The sequence below is a fragment of the Toxotes jaculatrix genome, chromosome 21 (assembly GCF_017976425.1).
Source record: "Toxotes jaculatrix isolate fToxJac2 chromosome 21, fToxJac2.pri, whole genome shotgun sequence".
In the NCBI taxonomy this organism is placed as follows: domain Eukaryota; kingdom Metazoa; phylum Chordata; class Actinopteri; family Toxotidae; genus Toxotes; species Toxotes jaculatrix.
The window spans coordinates 7,222,372-7,240,694 of record NC_054414.1 but is presented as its reverse complement, the minus strand read 5'-3'; the positions used below and the strand labels follow the sequence as shown (position 1 = coordinate 7,240,694).

Below are 18,323 nucleotides of genomic sequence, written 5' to 3'. Positions count from 1 at the left end.
TGAGAGCTGTAATAGCCCAGAGGACCTTCACTTCTGTGATTAAAGCTGCTTTGTTGCTGCTGATTGTGCTGAGCTGTGCCTCGTACCTACAGTAGCTGCATCACTGTTTTGCACATAATCACAGTAATTACTGCTACACCCAGTCAGGAAAGGAAGCCGTATTTGTGCAAGTATCGGATTTTAAGACTATGCATTCAGCCCGGTCTGCTCCTGATTAAAAGTATTGGAGGATGAATGTCAGAGCAACGTGGCAAACTTTTTTTTTTTTTCCCTTTCTTACTTAGTGTGGATTGTTACATTTCCTTCCCCAGATCAAACACACGCACACTTTTGTCCCGATAAGTGACCACCTACAGTTTCCCCTGAAAGTGAATTGCGTCACCTCAGCATCTACAATTGATTGTCTGTATGTTAGAAGTCTTCAGCTGAGCCCTGAGCCCTTTAAATAGAGGATTAGTCATCCTCCAGCAGTCTGAACAGAAAGCCCCAGCAAGTCTGTGTTCAGATACTGGCCTCCTACAGTAAATCAAGCAACCAGCTAGGATTGATCGAGTTACTCAAAGTTAAGTGTGTAGGGGCTGCTAAAGCTGATGGGTTTGTAGTCTTGAGCGGACACGACGGGGCTTTTTAACTTGTGATGATTTTCATGTTCACATGGAGCACCTTAATGGAGTGGGAATGGTGAGAGGGAGGAAGAGAAAAAGAGTTTACCAGGAACCCGGGTGATGGCCTCGCAATTGCCTCCCTCTCTCTGCAGGTGACTGTGACATACAGTGTGCCTTTCCACACAACCAAACGCACACACATACACACACGCTGACACACAAAGCCGATTCTATAGTCTGCCGCTAAATCTCAAGTGCTGCTTTTCCTTCTCAGCCAAATCTGTCTCGATCAATAGCGGCTATAAATACCACTGAAGGAGCAGCTAGCCACTGAATGAGGGTTGGAAGCTGTCAGCATCATTCAGCGAAAGAGGCTACTGGCAACGGTTGCTATGTATCCCACAATTCTTTGTGATTCTCTCGCTCTTAAGGCCGGCTGGGAGCCAGAAAGACTGACATAAAATCTGACAACGAACAGTAACATCTTACCACCTGAAAGGACTGTTGGCTAACTCAAGTGCTTTAATGCTGTTGAGTTAATTGAGATGCTGTTTGAGACAGGTAGTTTCATTTGCACTAACTTCGACAGAACTCACTTTGCTGTGTTCAGGTTAAATGTTTATCTTCAGCACCAGATGGTCTTGCTGTTTGAGGAAGATGCCGCCAGTCATCTGCTTATTTTAGTGCTTCCACTACTAATACTACTTTTATAGTAGAGCAGCACCAAAACCCAAAGAAGTGGCATATGTGTGTGTGTGTGTGTGTGTGTGTGTGTTTTGAGCCCGTCTGTATATGGGGGTGGCAGAGGATGAGCGAGCCGCCATAGATAGATTTCGGCTGACGTAGACTCCGGCAGAGGGGAGTGAGCTAAAACAAGCCCCTGCTCACTTACTGAGTTACTCACACACAGAACTCAGATATACAGCAGGACCCTCACTCGCTCATCCATCCAAATATAACATGAAAATGTAAGACCCTTACTCGCACATTGACACATAACAGCCCACATCCTCGCTCCCAGCTTCTGCCAGACACGAGAGATCGAAGCTCTCATCCAACAGTCCTCATGTACGTATGTGCTCAGCGGCGACTGAGTAGGTAAACCTAGCTTACAGTAATACAGGCTAATACAACAGTACTGCAAGAAATCCTACCTTCATGAAGGTCTGTGATCACTTTGGAGGATGTAGTTTGTGGTGCAGATGAAATCTATTGCGTTATACAAGGCAGTGTTTCTGTTATTTAGCTTTCCCTCATTAATATACCGTAGAATGGACAACTTAATAGAAACTACTGTCAGATTACTGTCAGATACATGAGCGCCAAGTCAAGGAAGAAGTTGACTGTCATCAAGTAAATATGGACGTAAACAATCCAGGAATACAAATATTAAAGAAGAATCGGATTTGCAGAAATACTTATTTGGACACTATTTGGTTAGAAATACAATGTTAACATCACTTTGTTTACAAGAGAACTCCACAGAGCAGCTTGAAATCACAATTGAATATTAGTCAGAACTATTGCAATTAAATATTTCCTTCTTTAAGTGGAAGTTCATTTATAATAACCAAAATCTCACACAAAAATCTGGCTCATATCTCAGTGTCTTGATCACAGTGCCTTTTATTTGGTTGCTGTCACTGCTAATGATAACAGAAATAGTCATTAAAACACTGCCGCCTTAAATATAGATGTCCAAAACCAAAGTGATCTCGCTCTGAATCTCTAACCCTCAAACTCAGTCTCTCAAGGGTAACACACACACACACACACACACACACACACACCCCACAACCATTTCTTGTCCCCCTTTTTAGACGTCAGTTGGCAGAGCAGAAAGCAGGCCTCTCGCAGCAGGAAGACGGGAAGGCAGCCAGTTGAGTGGGCTCGGGCCAGGAAGTGGTACCTCGTCACAGGGAAGAGGGGGTGGTTGGACAGGCGGACACATACTCTCACACCACACACACGCACACACACACATACACACAAAAGAAACGGGAGCAGATGCCTTTTTCTTAGCTGGCAGAGCTGCCGTCTTTTCTCCAGGCAGTCTGGTGCGGCTGATCTAAGAAGTGGCAGAGAGAGCGGCTGTGAAGTTTGCCTAGTTTATTTGTTGGGAGTGTTTAGGCTCGCTGCTTTCTTTCTTTGGGAAGTCAATTATGTCACTCTGCCCATGGGGGCCTTTTGCCTTCATTGCTGAAGTTTGAAAAAACCCTGCCCCTGCATCCCAGCCCAGCCTTGTTGTGCTTGAGCATGGATACATATGTGTGTGTGTATGAGTTTGTACAGCTTTGGGCATTGGGCCTTTGGAAGTGTGACACAGGAGTGTATGCTTGAAGTGTTTTTTTTTTTTTTTCTGAGAGGCTGAGCAGTAAATTGCACTCAGGAGCATTACCCAGCGACTGAGCTGTCTCTCTAAGGGCGTCTTTGTAACTCTCATTTACTATTTCCAAACAAAACCAGACCATACCTGAAGAACAGCCAATTTAGCTGTGTTTATTGCACATTAAGACGACTACAGAGCGTGGGGATAATAAAGGAAAGGATGGGGGGAATATGAGAGAGAGAGAAAATCACCCCAGGGCTTCAACTCAACTTAAGTAATTACTGCGTGTAGTTTAAGTTTAAGCTTTCCTCTTGAGATACGTTTTTTGTTCGTTCTTCTAGAGAAGATAAGATCCTCCGTCCTTCCTCCCTCTCATAGGCTCTTTCAGTATTTGCTTTACGTACAGCACGCTCACACACTTTACAGTGGTCACTGTCCCTCTTTCACGCAAAATATTTACAATTTCTTTATCTCTCAAATGCAGTTTCCCGGTTTTTTTTTTGGCCATCTTCATTTGCACACAGAACAGTTTCAGTTTCTTTAAATCTCTCTCTTCAGGCTCACAGCCTTTCTCTCTCTCACTGTTTCAGTTGCACACAAAAACAGCCACAACCTCTTTTATAAAGCTTCTTATGCACAATCACTGTCTTTCTCACTTGTCTGTCACATGGAAGAAGATGAGATGACTTCAACAGTTTTATTAACCAACATAGTTAATAGGCTTATTCTCTGAGCAGACATTCACTCTAGCAATATTTCTGGGTCAGACTATCGCTCTTAATGAGAAAGCAGTTTGTGGCTGGTCCCACGTCAGCTGGACAAAGACTGCAGTTGTCAAAACAGAGATGCCGACCAAGTACTTCACTCCCGACACGCTCATTTAAAAACTTTACTGTCCCTGAAGGCAGAGAAGACACTTTAAGTTTCAGATGAGTTTGAAACACTCTGTGATACAGTTTTGGGGTTGAGAAAACTGCACAGTGTTTGCAGTACCCAGGGGGCTGTGTACTTTAGTTTTGTTTAGTATCAGTCATTCGTCTTCTGTCCTGTGAGTCTGAATTATGCTTCTCCACTAAGCTGAGTTTGTAATGATGGATTTGCCAGAGTTTTTTAGGGAGTGAATGCAGCCCAGAAATCTAGTACTGCCACCTTAGTGGGTACTTAAGCTAATAGTATACAGCTGTTTAAATGTATGGATGTAATATATGCACTGTGTATATTAGTTTACTCACTAGTATCCAGGTATACAAAGCAGAAATTAAACAGAGCATAAAACAGAAAATACAATGTTTTCACTGTTGAGAAAAGCGTCAACTGTGGCCGAGTCTTTAAATCAACCGCTTAGCTTTAAGTTGGTTTATCGGAATTCTTTTTGCTGAAAAGCGCTGCCTGCTGTGGGTGGGAATTGGTTTGATGCAAGCAAAAAAACCCAAAACAATGAGCTAAAAGAGGCTTAAAAGCTCCATAGAGTTGAACATAAAAGCAGAATTGGGTGATAAATCTTTATGAGCGACTCCTTTTACATTACACATAATCATTTAATCTGTATTTGATATGAAAATATTGATTAATACATCTTTAACAATGTCTTTTACAAGGGTGGCAAACATCACAGGACAGTGTGAGTACGAGGTGAGCACGTAGTTGTGTGAGCTTGAAGATTGATGTTTCAACTTTGTGGGGATGAAGTAGTGTCTCTCTTCTGTTTGTGTGCAGGTGAAAGGAACAAACAAGAGCTAAGAGCTGAAGTAATTAAACCATTAATTAGAAAAAGCTCTACATTTGCTGAAAGAACACTTTAACCTGAGCTTCAGGTATCAAGGCCAGTTCACTCACATTTTGTCAAGTGCTGTAATCTACCTGCTGCTATAACAACAGACACAATATTCATTCTCAGTAAAATGAAATGGTTCTGAATATCTGTGTATCTCCTCAAGCCCCTACACAAACACACACACGCACACGCACACTCAGAGCAAGTGGCATGTATTAGCTATAATTTAATCAGGCTGGAACAGCGTCTGGGCTGCGGGTGGTTCTGATAACAACGATGTGGACGGCTCCTCGGAGAGCTCGTCATGTGGATTCAGGAGGTCTCCCGGCAGGCGCCTCTTTTGTTGGTGGGGAATGAGGGCTGATAAGCAGGGCACCAAAAATCACCCATGGAGAATGAGGGGTTGGGGGGTGGTGGCGGAGCAAGACAAAGGCTGTTAAATTTAACTGCCAAGGGCATAAAGCCACACTCCAACTCTGATTGATTTCCTCCCCAAAGTCGATGATGTTCAGCCGGTTACGGCTTGTAAAGAGACTGCCTCCGTCTCGCACTCTGTTTCTTTATCTCTGTGTCTTTGTGTCTGCATCCTCAACACACACTTATATATACATACACACCACCACTTTCCTGAGCAGTGCTAATGTGTGATTGTAGCTTAACTGGGCTGTAACTTTGACCCTATTTACACATGGCATTAACCTCCACCTTCTACCCAGACTCTTTACCTGATATGGCTGGATTTACATTTATACACTGTTGTATACATATAGCTCTTTACAGCCTGTAAAATTTGAAATGAGCATTATGCAGCAGATGAAGTTTATTTACTAAGTGTTGTCGGCACTGCGCTTTATTATAGCTTCCCAAATATGTGTGCACTGGTTCCTTAGCTTTTATTTCTTCTAATAAAAAGCGCAGCCCTAACCCAAATGTATACAAATGTACATGTACAGGTCTGTCTGCCATATTGTGTACTTGCATTGGACCTGATTCTTAATGTTCACATGCTTAAAGATCCACAGTAAACACTTCGCCTTGCTTGCTCCCTACCATGAGTATGTCGACAGTCAGACTTGGACTGAAGCTGGAATTATTCATCCCCAGGCTGCATGTAGGCGAACATGCACGGGGGTCGCTGTGAGACGTTTGCACAGCTTTTTCTTTTATACTCGTATGTACAACGTTACTGTAAGGCTGTATTACTTTGGTTTTTGGTTCCAGTTTTGAACCTGCCTCCTGACAGGAGTTGAATTAACCCCTCAGCTTGCTTGATGCACAGGTCCACGTAATGCTTCAGTGGGATTTGGAAGATGTGTGTGTCAGCACCTCTGTGAACCTCTTCGATCTGTGGTTATTTCTTTCTCTGCGTAGGTTTGTGTTGACGTGTATCTTCAGAGAAGCATGATTCCAACTTCATATGTTACTACCCAGGCTGCCTGCCACCTGTTTGCTCACTGTTCGGATTCACATGCAAAAGTTAATTATGTATTTTTGCAGCTCCTACAGTATATATAATTTTAATATGCATGTCCAAATCTGTCCAAGTCCACCTACACAGATGATTTGGATGTTCATGTTACGAGAAAGCATGTTCATGTTAACATCAGGTATAAAGACGGTCTCCCAGCCACCTGTTACTGGCCTGACTGTGACTGAGCTGTTGGGGTGGTTGAAATCAGGTCACATCTCTGTGAATATATCTCAGTCTGACCACCTGGATTAGATTGCAGGTGTTTTTATTTTCATCGCTCCTCAGGTGACGAGATGTCACGTCGAGTTTCGCACCGTCTCCGTCAACCGCATGCTGTCATGAAATGGAGTAAACAACTTCCTGTTACCGGATTGTTACAGCTCTCAGAGTTTTTGGACAGAAAATGTGCCCTTTGTCATATTACACATAGTAGGGTCTTTACAGTGACCATCTCAGTCAGCAGATTATTTTGTCTGAATACGCAAATCTGATCCAGTCGGTTATGAATTACAGTAAGGATAGTTGACATAAAAACATCTAAATGGCTTGTCTACAATGTATTGTAGTTATATCCTCCTTATTTTTATTTGTCCCTGGTTATAAGCTGTGTGTGTGTGTGTGTCTGTCTATATGTGCAGGGAGAATGAGGTCCTGAAGGTCCAGTTGAAGAAGTATGTGGGGGCGGTACAGATGCTGAAGAGAGAGGGGAGCCAGGGCAATGATGGTAAACCACACACACACATGCACACACACTCTGCATCATTATGACCTGAAATTAGATTTCATATCTGTGTCCCAGTCCATCTATTTTGCTCACAAACAGAAACGCTTATAGATGCATACACAGAAAAATAAGGTCATCAGTTTCCTCCACATCCCAGATCGGTTCTGATGCATTTCTCAAGGGCTCAGATGACTAACCTTCCTTTTTATGGTGTGAAGCCCTGTCAAACAGTGCGAGCCTCTTTCCCCTCACTCTGACTTATCCTTTTCTTTTAGGTTTTGGTTAGGTTTGATAACTTTGACTTTGCTTGCCTGTTGCCGGGGGATGCAAGCGGTGCTCTGTTTAAAGACTGGCGAGATAAGCCCCTGCTGTATCAAAGGCAAATAAAATGAACATGGCAGATTATGGAGGGCCACATAATGGCTAATTGCATTTTGGGGGATAGAAGGGAGAGCTGTTATCTGTGACGCCCCCAAGGGTTTATGTGTTTGTGAGTTTTTTTGTATGTTTTTGTGCGACAGAGAAGTGAAGAGATACATAGAACTTTGGAAAATCAAGTTAATGGTGCCTTAGGTTTTTATAGTGATCATAAGAACAAACAGCTATAATTTGGTGTTTTAAGATAAGCCTTTTAATCAAGCACCACAATGCTTGCCGCTCACTGTTTTTTAAAAAGCAGCGTGGATTTTGGTGATTGCGTTCACAGTTATTTATTAAGCAAAAGGAAAATCAATTACAGCTTGGGTGTCGTGATTTTGGCATCAGTTCCATCTGTTACACGAACACGGCAACGTCAGTACAACAAGTCTAATGGTGCAGGAACCATTTAGGCAGACAATCAGACAATAACATCTGAGGAAGGTCAAATTTGAAGTTGGATGTTGACCTGTGATCAGTGATGTAGAGATGTTCTCTCTAGTAGCCAAGAGGACGCAGAATTTGAATAAGACAATTTACAGAGTTGCCGGGAAACACATTTCTTATACTTTGGGAATGGCTTCCCAACACCTCGCACCCCTGTGCCAAGATGGACACATCCTGCAGCAGTATGGCCAGATAACAAAAAAAATGATATCAACCCTCCATTAAAATTCTGGTAAAGCAGCCAACAAGGAGACGTTATGAATCAGTAACATTTCAGTTACTGAGTAGTAGCTGAAATGTGTTTGTTGCTTTGCTTCCAGATCTCAGGAATTAACTCAGGGAGTGCAATGATTTAATTAATGTTAGGAATGAGGCCAAAACTACAAACATCCAAGCTGTATGAAACTGGAATTTCCCTTTGTTGTGCAAATTCACTTAAAATCAATCTCCAAATAGTCAGTGTTTTCCTTCATGACAAAAAAAATGGATCATGCAAAGACTAAAAAACTTTTATGATATCTTTTCTGTAAGAGGTGTAGTTATTCAGAAGAGTTCAGCGGTCAAATAATGTCGTCAGGAGTCTTGACAACCCCCACTTGTTATCCAAGCACAGACCTGTGCAACTTCGGCCTACAACGCCATCATGTTTAAAACATCACGCCGCTGGTCTCTGGCTCCTCTCTGGTTCCCGGCAATTACCGTGTTCAGCCTGTCAAACTCTGGCCCCGTGGCCCAATGGCACCGGAGCACATGGCAGGGAGGAACAGTTAGGATGGGGGGATGATTGGAGGGAGAAACGGTGATTCCCTCACTCATGAAAACACGCATACATTATCAGGAAACAGCCATCACCCAGCTCAAACTCAGGCTCTGCTCTTGAATATGTGACTTTGTCTTGTTTGTTTTTTTGCCCTTCTTTTTTTTCCCCACCACTCATTATCTTTCTCGCTGATGTTGACTTTTCATTTTTCTGTCATTTGTACCCTTTCTCTCTCCTTTTTCACCCCTCCTTCTTCCCTCTTGTCTTTCCCTCTCCTTTCGTCCCCGTTCTCCTTATCCCGACAGGCGTAGTAATTCTCTCTCCACAGCGGCGTCTAAATGATTTCATCCTCCCTCGCCTCTGTCTTCTCCTGCTAATGATGTGCCTCGTTCCATCATACTTTGATGTCGAATACTAGAGTCTGCTTGTATATGTGTGTGTGTGTGTGTGCTGGGAGTAGAGGAGGAGGAATGATGTGTGAGCAGTTTAGGGGGAGCAAAAATCAAGGGGGAAAAAAAAAAGACGAGGATGAATTGATACACAAGCGCCCCTTTTTCATGTGCTGTCAGCATGCTTCCCCGTGATCAGTGCGCTGCCTTTCTGAAACCCCTCCTGTCTAATGACAGCGCTGCAGACGTGATCTCTCGAACACTCCTCAGGCGCTGTCAGCCCCACTGACATGCCACAAAAGACACTTCTCCTTTCCCTCTGTTTCAGACAAGTGATAATTATTGTTTCCTGCGTGAAGCCATCTATCTCTATTTGTTTCGGGGATTTCCCTCTTTACTTATACTTGCATCTGAAAGAATAGTATGTTTGTGTTCCTGTGTGTTCTTTATGTGAATGTGGGTAACAGTTCATGTGACATTCATGAATCCAATTTGAAAATCTGCATATGTCACTATAGTAGGAAACAGGAAGTACATAAACTTTACATGTCGCATTAGCGTGCATCCAATCTGTGTAACGTCAAAGCGCATTGAATGTTTAAGTGCTCTAATTATGAGTGTGTACATACGTGTGAGTCTTTGTATGTGGTTGTGTCGTTAAGAGAAGCCATTTGTCGAACCCCAGAGGACTTGTAGTGTAACGCTGACAGTCATGTTTACCGTGAGGCAGAGTCAGATGAAGAGAAATCTCCAGGGAGAGATACAGATCAGCACGTGGAGTGATCACACACACTAACCCAGTTTTACTCAGTTCCCGCGGGTCTCAAAGATCCTCAAAGGTTTGTGCAAACGTAATAAGACTGTACAAGTTTTTTTCAACAACAGCACTAGTATTAAGTATTATATCCTATGTAAGTTTACAGCACTCCTCCTTTTTATAGTTGGACAGATGCTAATAGGAGGTCAGTACAATCTGACAGTGATGGTGTAAGTCAGTTTGTGCTTTGGTTTTAAGACCTTTACCATGTGAGACGACCCGAAATGCATTTTTTTAATCCAGATGTTGTATGTTAACATCCATTTTCATCATCATCATCATCTTTCTCTGTTTGGAACCTGATCTGAAACAATCCGTGAAAAACGTACCCAAAGCTGGCCTGCTTTAATTCATTAAAACAAAAACACAGGCGCCCAGTACCAAAGGGACAAGGGTACTGTCATTCTGGATCCAGCTGGACTCCAGGATAATTATACCTGATTCTGAAGTGCAGTCGACCAAGACAGACCTAACTAGAGAGAACACTGATGATGACTGTGATGCAGCGTGTGATCAGAGCTGAGAGCGGGTATGCTTGGATACACACAGACTGTGCCGATACAGTGGGACGCTACTTGACCCCATTAAATTGACCTGATTAAAATATAATTTGGATCTGGCCCCACTTGGGTCCTGGGTTGCGTCTTGGTTTCTAGGAACTGATTGAACATGTGAAGAACTGTAGTCCAATTATCAGTACTTGGATTGTACACGCATTACACGCCATGGGTGGGTTAGGTTCGGGGGAACATGGACACTTGCAGTTGCCCTGGATACAGGATCCTGCTTCATCGTGTTTATGATGTGAACTGAGTGAGGTGAGTGTGTGAGAAACAGACAGGGTTAAGGACAGTTGGACTTGTGATAGAGTGTTGTCTGAAGTCAGTTGGTGCAGTGATAGAGAGTCAGACCTGGAAATAAGGGCATCGACTAGATAAAAAAAAAAGAAACATTCGTTTTCTCAGAGAACCTCCACCGTCTCGCCCTCAGTGGAAGCTCTTTGTCTCTCAGGCGATAGTGTTTCGTTCTCTCTGGAGGAGGTTTAATGGCTGGCTGGTTGACTGGCTGGTGTTTTACTGACTGCTTTACCTGGGGGATTGATTCCCCGGGGGGACGGTCACCGAACCTGAGGAGACGGGTTTCACCTCCTTCCGTCTGAGATGGCTGATTGCTGCATGCCGTCAGCTGAAATTGGCCCACAGTGCCGTATATAAAAAAGATTGGCCTGCCAGTGGCGGGATAGGGATCAGGAGTTATTAACCCGTTAAGTGCTGGCTGGGCACGCCGAGGACACTCGAAGGAGATCGATAACAGGTCAGAGGGCAGTTAGTCTGGCGAGATGGAATTCCCTCGCTTCCATTTTCTTGTCAAGAGCGTTGTGATATTTCTATTTCCCATTGTTTTTATCTGCACAGTGCATTATTCTGTCACATTAATACTCTTTGTTTTTATTGTGGAAACAGCAAAATGAAAGCGTGACCTTAAGATGTAAAAAGAAAACAGAAAATGAGAAGATTGGCTTGTTTGTTTGTTTCAACCATTCCTACTCCCCCAACTCAACTGTTTTCACTTGACTTTATGACCTTTTTTTTTTAAGTCAATTCATACAGATTCAACTCCCCCTGGTACAGCCCCTGGAACCAATTTGTTCTTTTGTTTTGGCCTGAAATTAACTTAAAAACTATGTTTGTCTTGCAAAGATACGTGTTTTTGTTAGCTCTGACCAGTTTCTGTGTTTCTGGTTCTTCAATCATTTCCCCAGTTTTTAAGAGGGGTTTAGACTGAGTGTAAATACACTCAATCTAAACCCCTCCTTATTCATTTTTCCCCCTCACCTGTGTTCTCCCCGCCAGGATTAGACATGAGCAGCCACAGACGGGCGCTTTGATTCATTTTGCTTTTTGCCTGTCACTGCATACGTGTTTAATTCGTCCATAAATAAACTCGCCGCAGACAGCAGCTTATTCATCTCCAATAAGGAAATGGATTACATGGCCGTTTAAAACCCAATAAGCCTCCCTCCCTCTGCCTTGGTCTCTCCTGCTTCCTCCGACAGCCAGTGGCCCAATGAGTGAATGAGAGGCATTTGTCACCGCTGCCTTCCCTAATAGGAGTGTGTAACTTATTCATTACGCACATAGATCTGCGTTTATTGTCCGTCTGCGCGCTCCGCTTTGCCCTTGTAGAGCCTCGGGGAGGTCAGGCGTCCTGCTGCAAGGTGTCAGCTGTATGCGTGTGTTTGTCTGTGTGCGCGCATCCTGTGGTTTTGTTAATATGCACATGTGCCTGCCCTGAATACGTGTACGTGTGAAGCTGTGTTTGCGTGTTAATTAAAAGTCGGGATTGTTTTGTGGCGCTGACCTGTTATATGTTGTGTATATGTGTAAATACGGAGGTGGGTTTTCATTACTTGTTAACTAATGAGTAGCTGAGTGTGTTTGGGGGTTAATGTGAGAAAAGCAGGTCATGGTGGTGAGAGGGGAGTCATTATTAAACAAATGTGTGTAGGTATGTGTTTTGTCGGGACAAATGTGCATATGTGCTCATATAGTGTATTTGTGTTTATTGTCTTTTTGAGTCCCATGACTCCCTGAGTGAGTGTAGGTGAGAGGTGTGTATGTGTGTGTGTGTGTGTGTGTGTGTGTGTGTGTGTATGTGTGTGTTAGAGAGGCCTAAATTAAACTGTGCATTAGCGACCGTAGGTGGGTATGAAACTGTTGTAACTGGTGTGTAAGTGGTTTATGTTATAAAGTTATTTACATCCCAGTAGGCCGACTGTAAAAGAGCAAATGATGAGTCATTCTCTATGTGAATTGAGCTTAATTGTGCCCACACACATTTAGCTGCAGCCTCTGATGATAGCAAGAGAAGCCGGGCAGCAGCTCACATTGTTTAGCCTCTCGGGTCTTAATCCGACAGATTGGGCATGTTTACCATCTCAAAGGTGTGAGGGACTTTCATTTATTCAGCTGAGGGTGGTCTGTTTGTGTGTATATATGTATGACAATTAATTCCGCAGACACTGTTTACTTTCCTGGCACGAGAGAGGTGACATTGCATATTGTTTGTCACAGGTGGGGCCAGGTGGTCAACGCCCGAGTGTCGTGCGTGTGTGTGTGCGTGCGTGCCTGGATTTATGCGTCCGGGGCGTCATACCTCACAGGCGTTTCCATGTGGGCGCCGCATGGGTGTGTAACAGATTTCATCACCTGGACGGATCAGTGTTAATGAACATTTTAATCATCTCACTGAATGCCAGGGCCTGCTGAGTGTCATCACGTCCGCCTTTTCCCTAAGATAAATATGGAAAATCGCAGCTGAGGAGGGAAAGCACTGCAGTGGGGTGCGGATTCCCATCTGATGTATATTTTGGCTCTCGAGCAGCCAAACTGTAGCTTTTGTTTGATTTATAGCCATTTTGTCTCAATATTTGATAACTCAGATTTTTCCGTGTTTGTTCGTCTCCACTGTTAGCTGTTAAAGAATTCCACTAATTAAAATTATAAATAAGGGTTGGTCGTCACAGTCTGTGTTAAGAGATGAGATGCATCAACATTTGTCGGAGCTCAGTTTACAGCAGTGAATCTTTTCACTGCTCGCTCCGACAGTTTTTCTTTGATTTTTGTCTGCCTAGAAAACTAGCCAGGAATTGTGTTGTCACCCAGCAACCCAGCTGCTGCGTACATAGCTCTATATTCAAAGTGGTTTTAATATACTTTTATATAATCTATTTTGTTATATAACATAAAATGTTAGTCTATGTAAATGGAACCTCTTTTTTTTTATATGCTGAAATGTTACTAAAATACAATACAATACAATAAATAAACATAGGTAAAGAATTCTTACAGCTTTGGTAATCACTACACCAAACGATTTAACACAGCAGTGACAGAATCTCTGCTGTTACTTAATTATGTTTGTAACAGCAGCAGCTTCTGGGAGTAAGCAGAATAAATAGGTTGACAGCATAGCCGTTGTGATGATGACCATCATGGCTGAGCAGTGCCCGAAAAAAACTGTCACGAACAGAAGCTGCATCTGCACGATCTCACAGTTTTTGACTGACAGCTGATCTCTGACAATTACAGGGTGAGAAACATCTCATCGGTATCTCAGTGTTTCAAGATGCAGCCACAAAAACACTTAAAGCAACTCAAACTAGATAGATAGAGATACTCTATTAAACTAGATGAATGGTAATGTCACAATTATCACCCAGCTTTACTTACAGGCAGAAAACTGTTAGAAGATGTGAGTTTTTAGTTAGTCTGTTTAGCTGTTGCTGTGCGAGGTGAGCAGAGGTTGAAATATGTCAGGTGTTTTTCAGGTGTGGGACCCCGACTGACTGTTGGTTAAAAACCTGTGAGCTGCACCTTCACCCATAAGTGTCATTTCCTCAGGGAATTGTCAGGGGAATCTGTCACTGTCACAGTTTGCAAGTCTAGGCCATTTTATAAATACATTTCCTGTGTTGAAAGGCCCTCGTATATAAACTATGTTCCCCACAACAGCTCGTATAGGTGAATATAAGTGAAAGCTAAGATCCTTTACTTGTTTCAAATATCAAATCATCTTCAAAAAGGATCAGAGAAAAGCTTACAGAGGCACAGGGGGATTTTCAAGCTTTCAGGCGACTGAGGCATTGTGAGCAAAATTTGAGAGCAACTCAACTTAAGGAGGAACGGTTCTAATGTTTGTGCGGGTTCAGTCCTCTCAAAGCTTTGTAATGGAGTCGGTCTCTGAGACTGGATTAAGCAAAGAGAGAGCAGCTATGAGTCTGAAGAGAGAGGAGACAGAGGGAGTAGGAAGCTTTCAGGTGAAGCGTCTGGAGATTCACCTCCTCTCTTGCCTCAGGGTGTTTTTGATTTCACACACACACACACACACACACACATTCTCACACATTTATACATACATACACACATACACATGCCTTCAGGCTCTTACTGTACCTGGTACACAAAGTCTCCGCAAGCTGCATCGCACCACCCTGCAACCGGACAGGTTTATATGTGTGTGTGAGACTGGGTGTGTTTTTGTTGCACATACCTTTAAACTAGCAAACACACTTTTGCAAGCTCTCCTTTTAACATCTCCTCTTGTGTCTCCCCCTCCTGCTCTCCCCATCTGCCTCCCACCTCTTTCTTGGTCTTGGGAGTGATTACATCTGGTCCCAGCTTGCCTCCCTGCCTCCCAGCCAGTGCAGGATCTTGTGCGGTATTAGCAGAGGCCAGGCTAGCCGGGTCATTTATTGCATGACTGCCCGTGCTGATGATAGCACCGCGCCCACTTTACTTCCGCTTGCTTTCCAGTGTAGTGAGGTCTAAACAGTCCCGGTTGCGATGAGCAGATGTCAGGGACAGAGGGGGCTATTGATTGCCGCTTGTTATGACGGCTGTTGTTTTACTTTGACACATGTTTTTGCTGCGGCGACGCGTGGTGGAGCCGTGACGGTTGGGCGTTCACATCACAAAGCGCAGAAGGGGAGCTTGAGGTTAAGTGTGTGTGTTTTGAATCACAGAAGGAGAGTTTGAGGTGGAGTGTCTGTGCACTTGTTTAAAGGAGGCAGATTTTAATTACAACAGCAGCTGCATGTCAGATACCTGCGGCTGTCCCACTGATTTCCACACCTCCTCTCACAGTTGTTGAAGTGCACTCTGGGTAGGAGGTGAAGGCATACGAGCGTACTTTGTTTGCAGTGATGTCATCGGCTGGTGTCGACCGAGGGGGATATTAATCAGAGCTGATCGGTGCTCTGCGACAGCCAACCTACGCGGAGTCCCACACACAGAGGTGATAATGAAATTGTTGGAGCATCTGTCTCTGTTGTCCTTTCCCCTCTTGGTGTTGTCTTCTCGTGCTGGTGAACATTTTGGTTTGTACGTGAACATTTTCAGCATTTACAAGACCGTTCCTATTATTTTTCCATCTTGGCCTCGTTGTTGTTTTGGCAAATATGTTGATTAGTCCTGACTGTGATTTAATTGACTTCACTGTAGGGCTTCATTAGCGATTAAAGGATGACATTGCAGTGCAATAAAACTGCTGTAGTCGTGATTCAGAAGTTGACTGTATTGTTAATTAGATATGTGATATTCAATAAATGATGCTCACATGTTGCTCATTGTTCTTTCAGTCTCAGAAGAAGCAGCGTCATTTTGTGGCTTTCATCTTCAAAGTGTTCATATGTTTCTTTTGAACTAGCAGCATCAGAAAATTGTTGATCCTCCACTGGATTTAAGATGGACCACATATGAACAGCAGCAGATGTTGCCCAATTTCCAAAAGCATAAATTCGTTTGGATGTGGAAGGTAATTTTGATGTTGATTACTTTGGACAGCTGACATCAGTGGAATCGCTGCGATGCTAAATGTTTCTTTCTGTTTCATTTCCACAATTTATGATGCCAGGTAGAAAATTTCAAAACCAGGTTAACATCCTCAGATGCGATGCTTATTATTGTCTCTACGTTTTCCCAACATGTAGCCGTCCACTAACGATGACTGTGCTTACATTCTGTATGTGGCATGAAAAGCTGGCAGGTTGAAAAGATCTGAAGGACTAAACGCAGCAAAATGAATGAAATAAAACAAAAGTTTTAATGAACAACAGGCAAAACCGATTCGACGTGAATGGTTGCTCGCAGTCTGCAACTTCCTGTTATGAGAAAAAAAATTGATGAAACACATCAGGTAACTCAAATGTTACCCTGCAGGAAGTAAAATTGAATAGCATGCTTGGCGTTGAAGTGGTCAAGTGGTCTGCTGCTAGGCAACTCATCACGGCAAGAGCTAAAGTCAGTGGATCACCAAAGTAATTGGGAATCATCCTCTTGTCACTGTGGATATTTGTACTTAATTTCATGGTAATCCATCCAATCGTTGTTGAAATATTTCAGTCTGGACCAAAGACTGCAATATCTCTAAAGTGGTGGACCAACCAACTCTGTCATCCATCGAACCACGCTATAAGAAGTGAGGGTTTCTTTCTGTTTCTTGGAGAGCAGCGGTCCTGTCAAACTCAAAGGGAGATAACTTGCACAGTGGATCATGATTAGAATTGACTGGTGTAATGGCAGTGACAAGGAAAATAAAGCCAAGTTTGAAAACTAATATGTTAGTAATCCTCCTGGTCTTATCCAGAGTAATTTTCAGTGAGTACTGACAGATGAGCTTCTGTTCTTTGGTCAGTGAGATTACGAGCAGACAGTACAAGGACCGCAAAGGTCAACGTCACAGCGCTGTGACAAATTACTGCAACCAGAGCAGCTTCATGTGGGAGTGCTAAGAGCAGAGTAAGTGCAACGAAAATGGCAGAAAATTGGAGTCACACAGAGAAAGACTTTCAAATTTATTCTGTTCGCCAACGTTCCTTTAATAATAATAATAATAATAATAATAATAATAATAATAATAATAATAAATTTGGTTTGAAGTGCTTTTAAAGGAACCTGAGGATGCAACGCAACACAAAAGAAAGATTCTTCTTGTCTAGTTTCAGATCGAGTCTCCAAACACGTGGGAGTAATCTGTTTTGAGTGATATGTCTCGGCTTGATTGTGAGTTTTATTTTTCTTTTTTGGAGTACTGCAGGGATTTGGGTATGAATATTTAGAGGCTTACACAGATAACTATCCACGCTCGTCTGGAGCCTTTTCATTTGAAACCCCATGGAGTCTTTGAGAAGCCGCTGCAACTCTCTCCTGAATAAGTGCCACCAGCAAATCTCAATCGCTTCATCGCTACCTCATAGCACATCTCACCCTCTCCCCTCACACTGGATCACTGCTTGTGCTCCCTTCCTCCAACCCCCACCCCCCTTCATGTATGTATATGTGTGCGTATGTGTGTGTGTTTGGCTAATGTCTAAGTGTTTAGCTTGTTAATGTGCTATGTGATAACAGTCCTGCTCTATAAACAACTTAATCCTGCTTGTTAAGTGTCAGGGAGCTCTCTGCTCCTTCAAAGACCTGGAGGCTTAACAGGAGCGGTGCAGGTGAGTGGGGTTAGGTCTGCATATCTGTGTGTGTGTGTGTGTGTATGTGTGAGAAAGGCTGGTGGATTTGTGTAAGTAAAGGAAATGAAAGTAGGTAAGAGCTGGGTGTGTAAAGTGTTTGAGGAGCACAGGGTGGAATGAAAGTAGCCGTGAAGTTTTTGTCAGGGAATTTTTTTACTTCAGTAGAAACTTTAAAATCTTGAAACTTGTAAGTTGAGCTGACGCTTTAATTAATTTTTGCTGAAATTAGTACACGTGCACCTCTGTGTTTGGTCTAACTTGTTTTGGCCAGAATTGGAATTTTGTAGGTTTCAGTATTTTTTAAGTAATTATCAATTGTAAATTGTCTTTTTCTGCAGAGATAACAACAGAACAACAAAAAATAGTTGGTAAGATCACACAAGCAGTTAGCCAGCTGAGGGGTCCATGTTTTTAGCTGTTTAAACACTCCCTACATGACTCCATACGTTAGTTATTCAATACAAATATCACTCCACATTGTGATTCAGTTCACTGGGTCATGTACGGAGTACAGTGCATGACAGTTTTCTCCTCTCCTCAGTTTCATTATAGTTTATATTTCATCGCACA

At 43.0% G+C, this 18,323-nt stretch overlaps 1 protein-coding gene across 3 annotated transcripts in view; it reads left to right on the top strand.

The window, feature by feature from the left end:
• Positions 1-18,323, top strand: part of snx29 (sorting nexin 29) — a 107,053-nt gene that overhangs the window by 16,650 nt on the left and 72,080 nt on the right. For all 3 annotated transcript variants that reach the window (XM_041066947.1, XM_041066948.1, XM_041066950.1), the window contains exon 14: positions 6,818-6,903. In XM_041066947.1, coding sequence (XP_040922881.1) covers positions 6,818-6,903 — 86 coding nt within the window. The remainder of the gene's footprint in view (positions 1-6,817; positions 6,904-18,323) is intronic.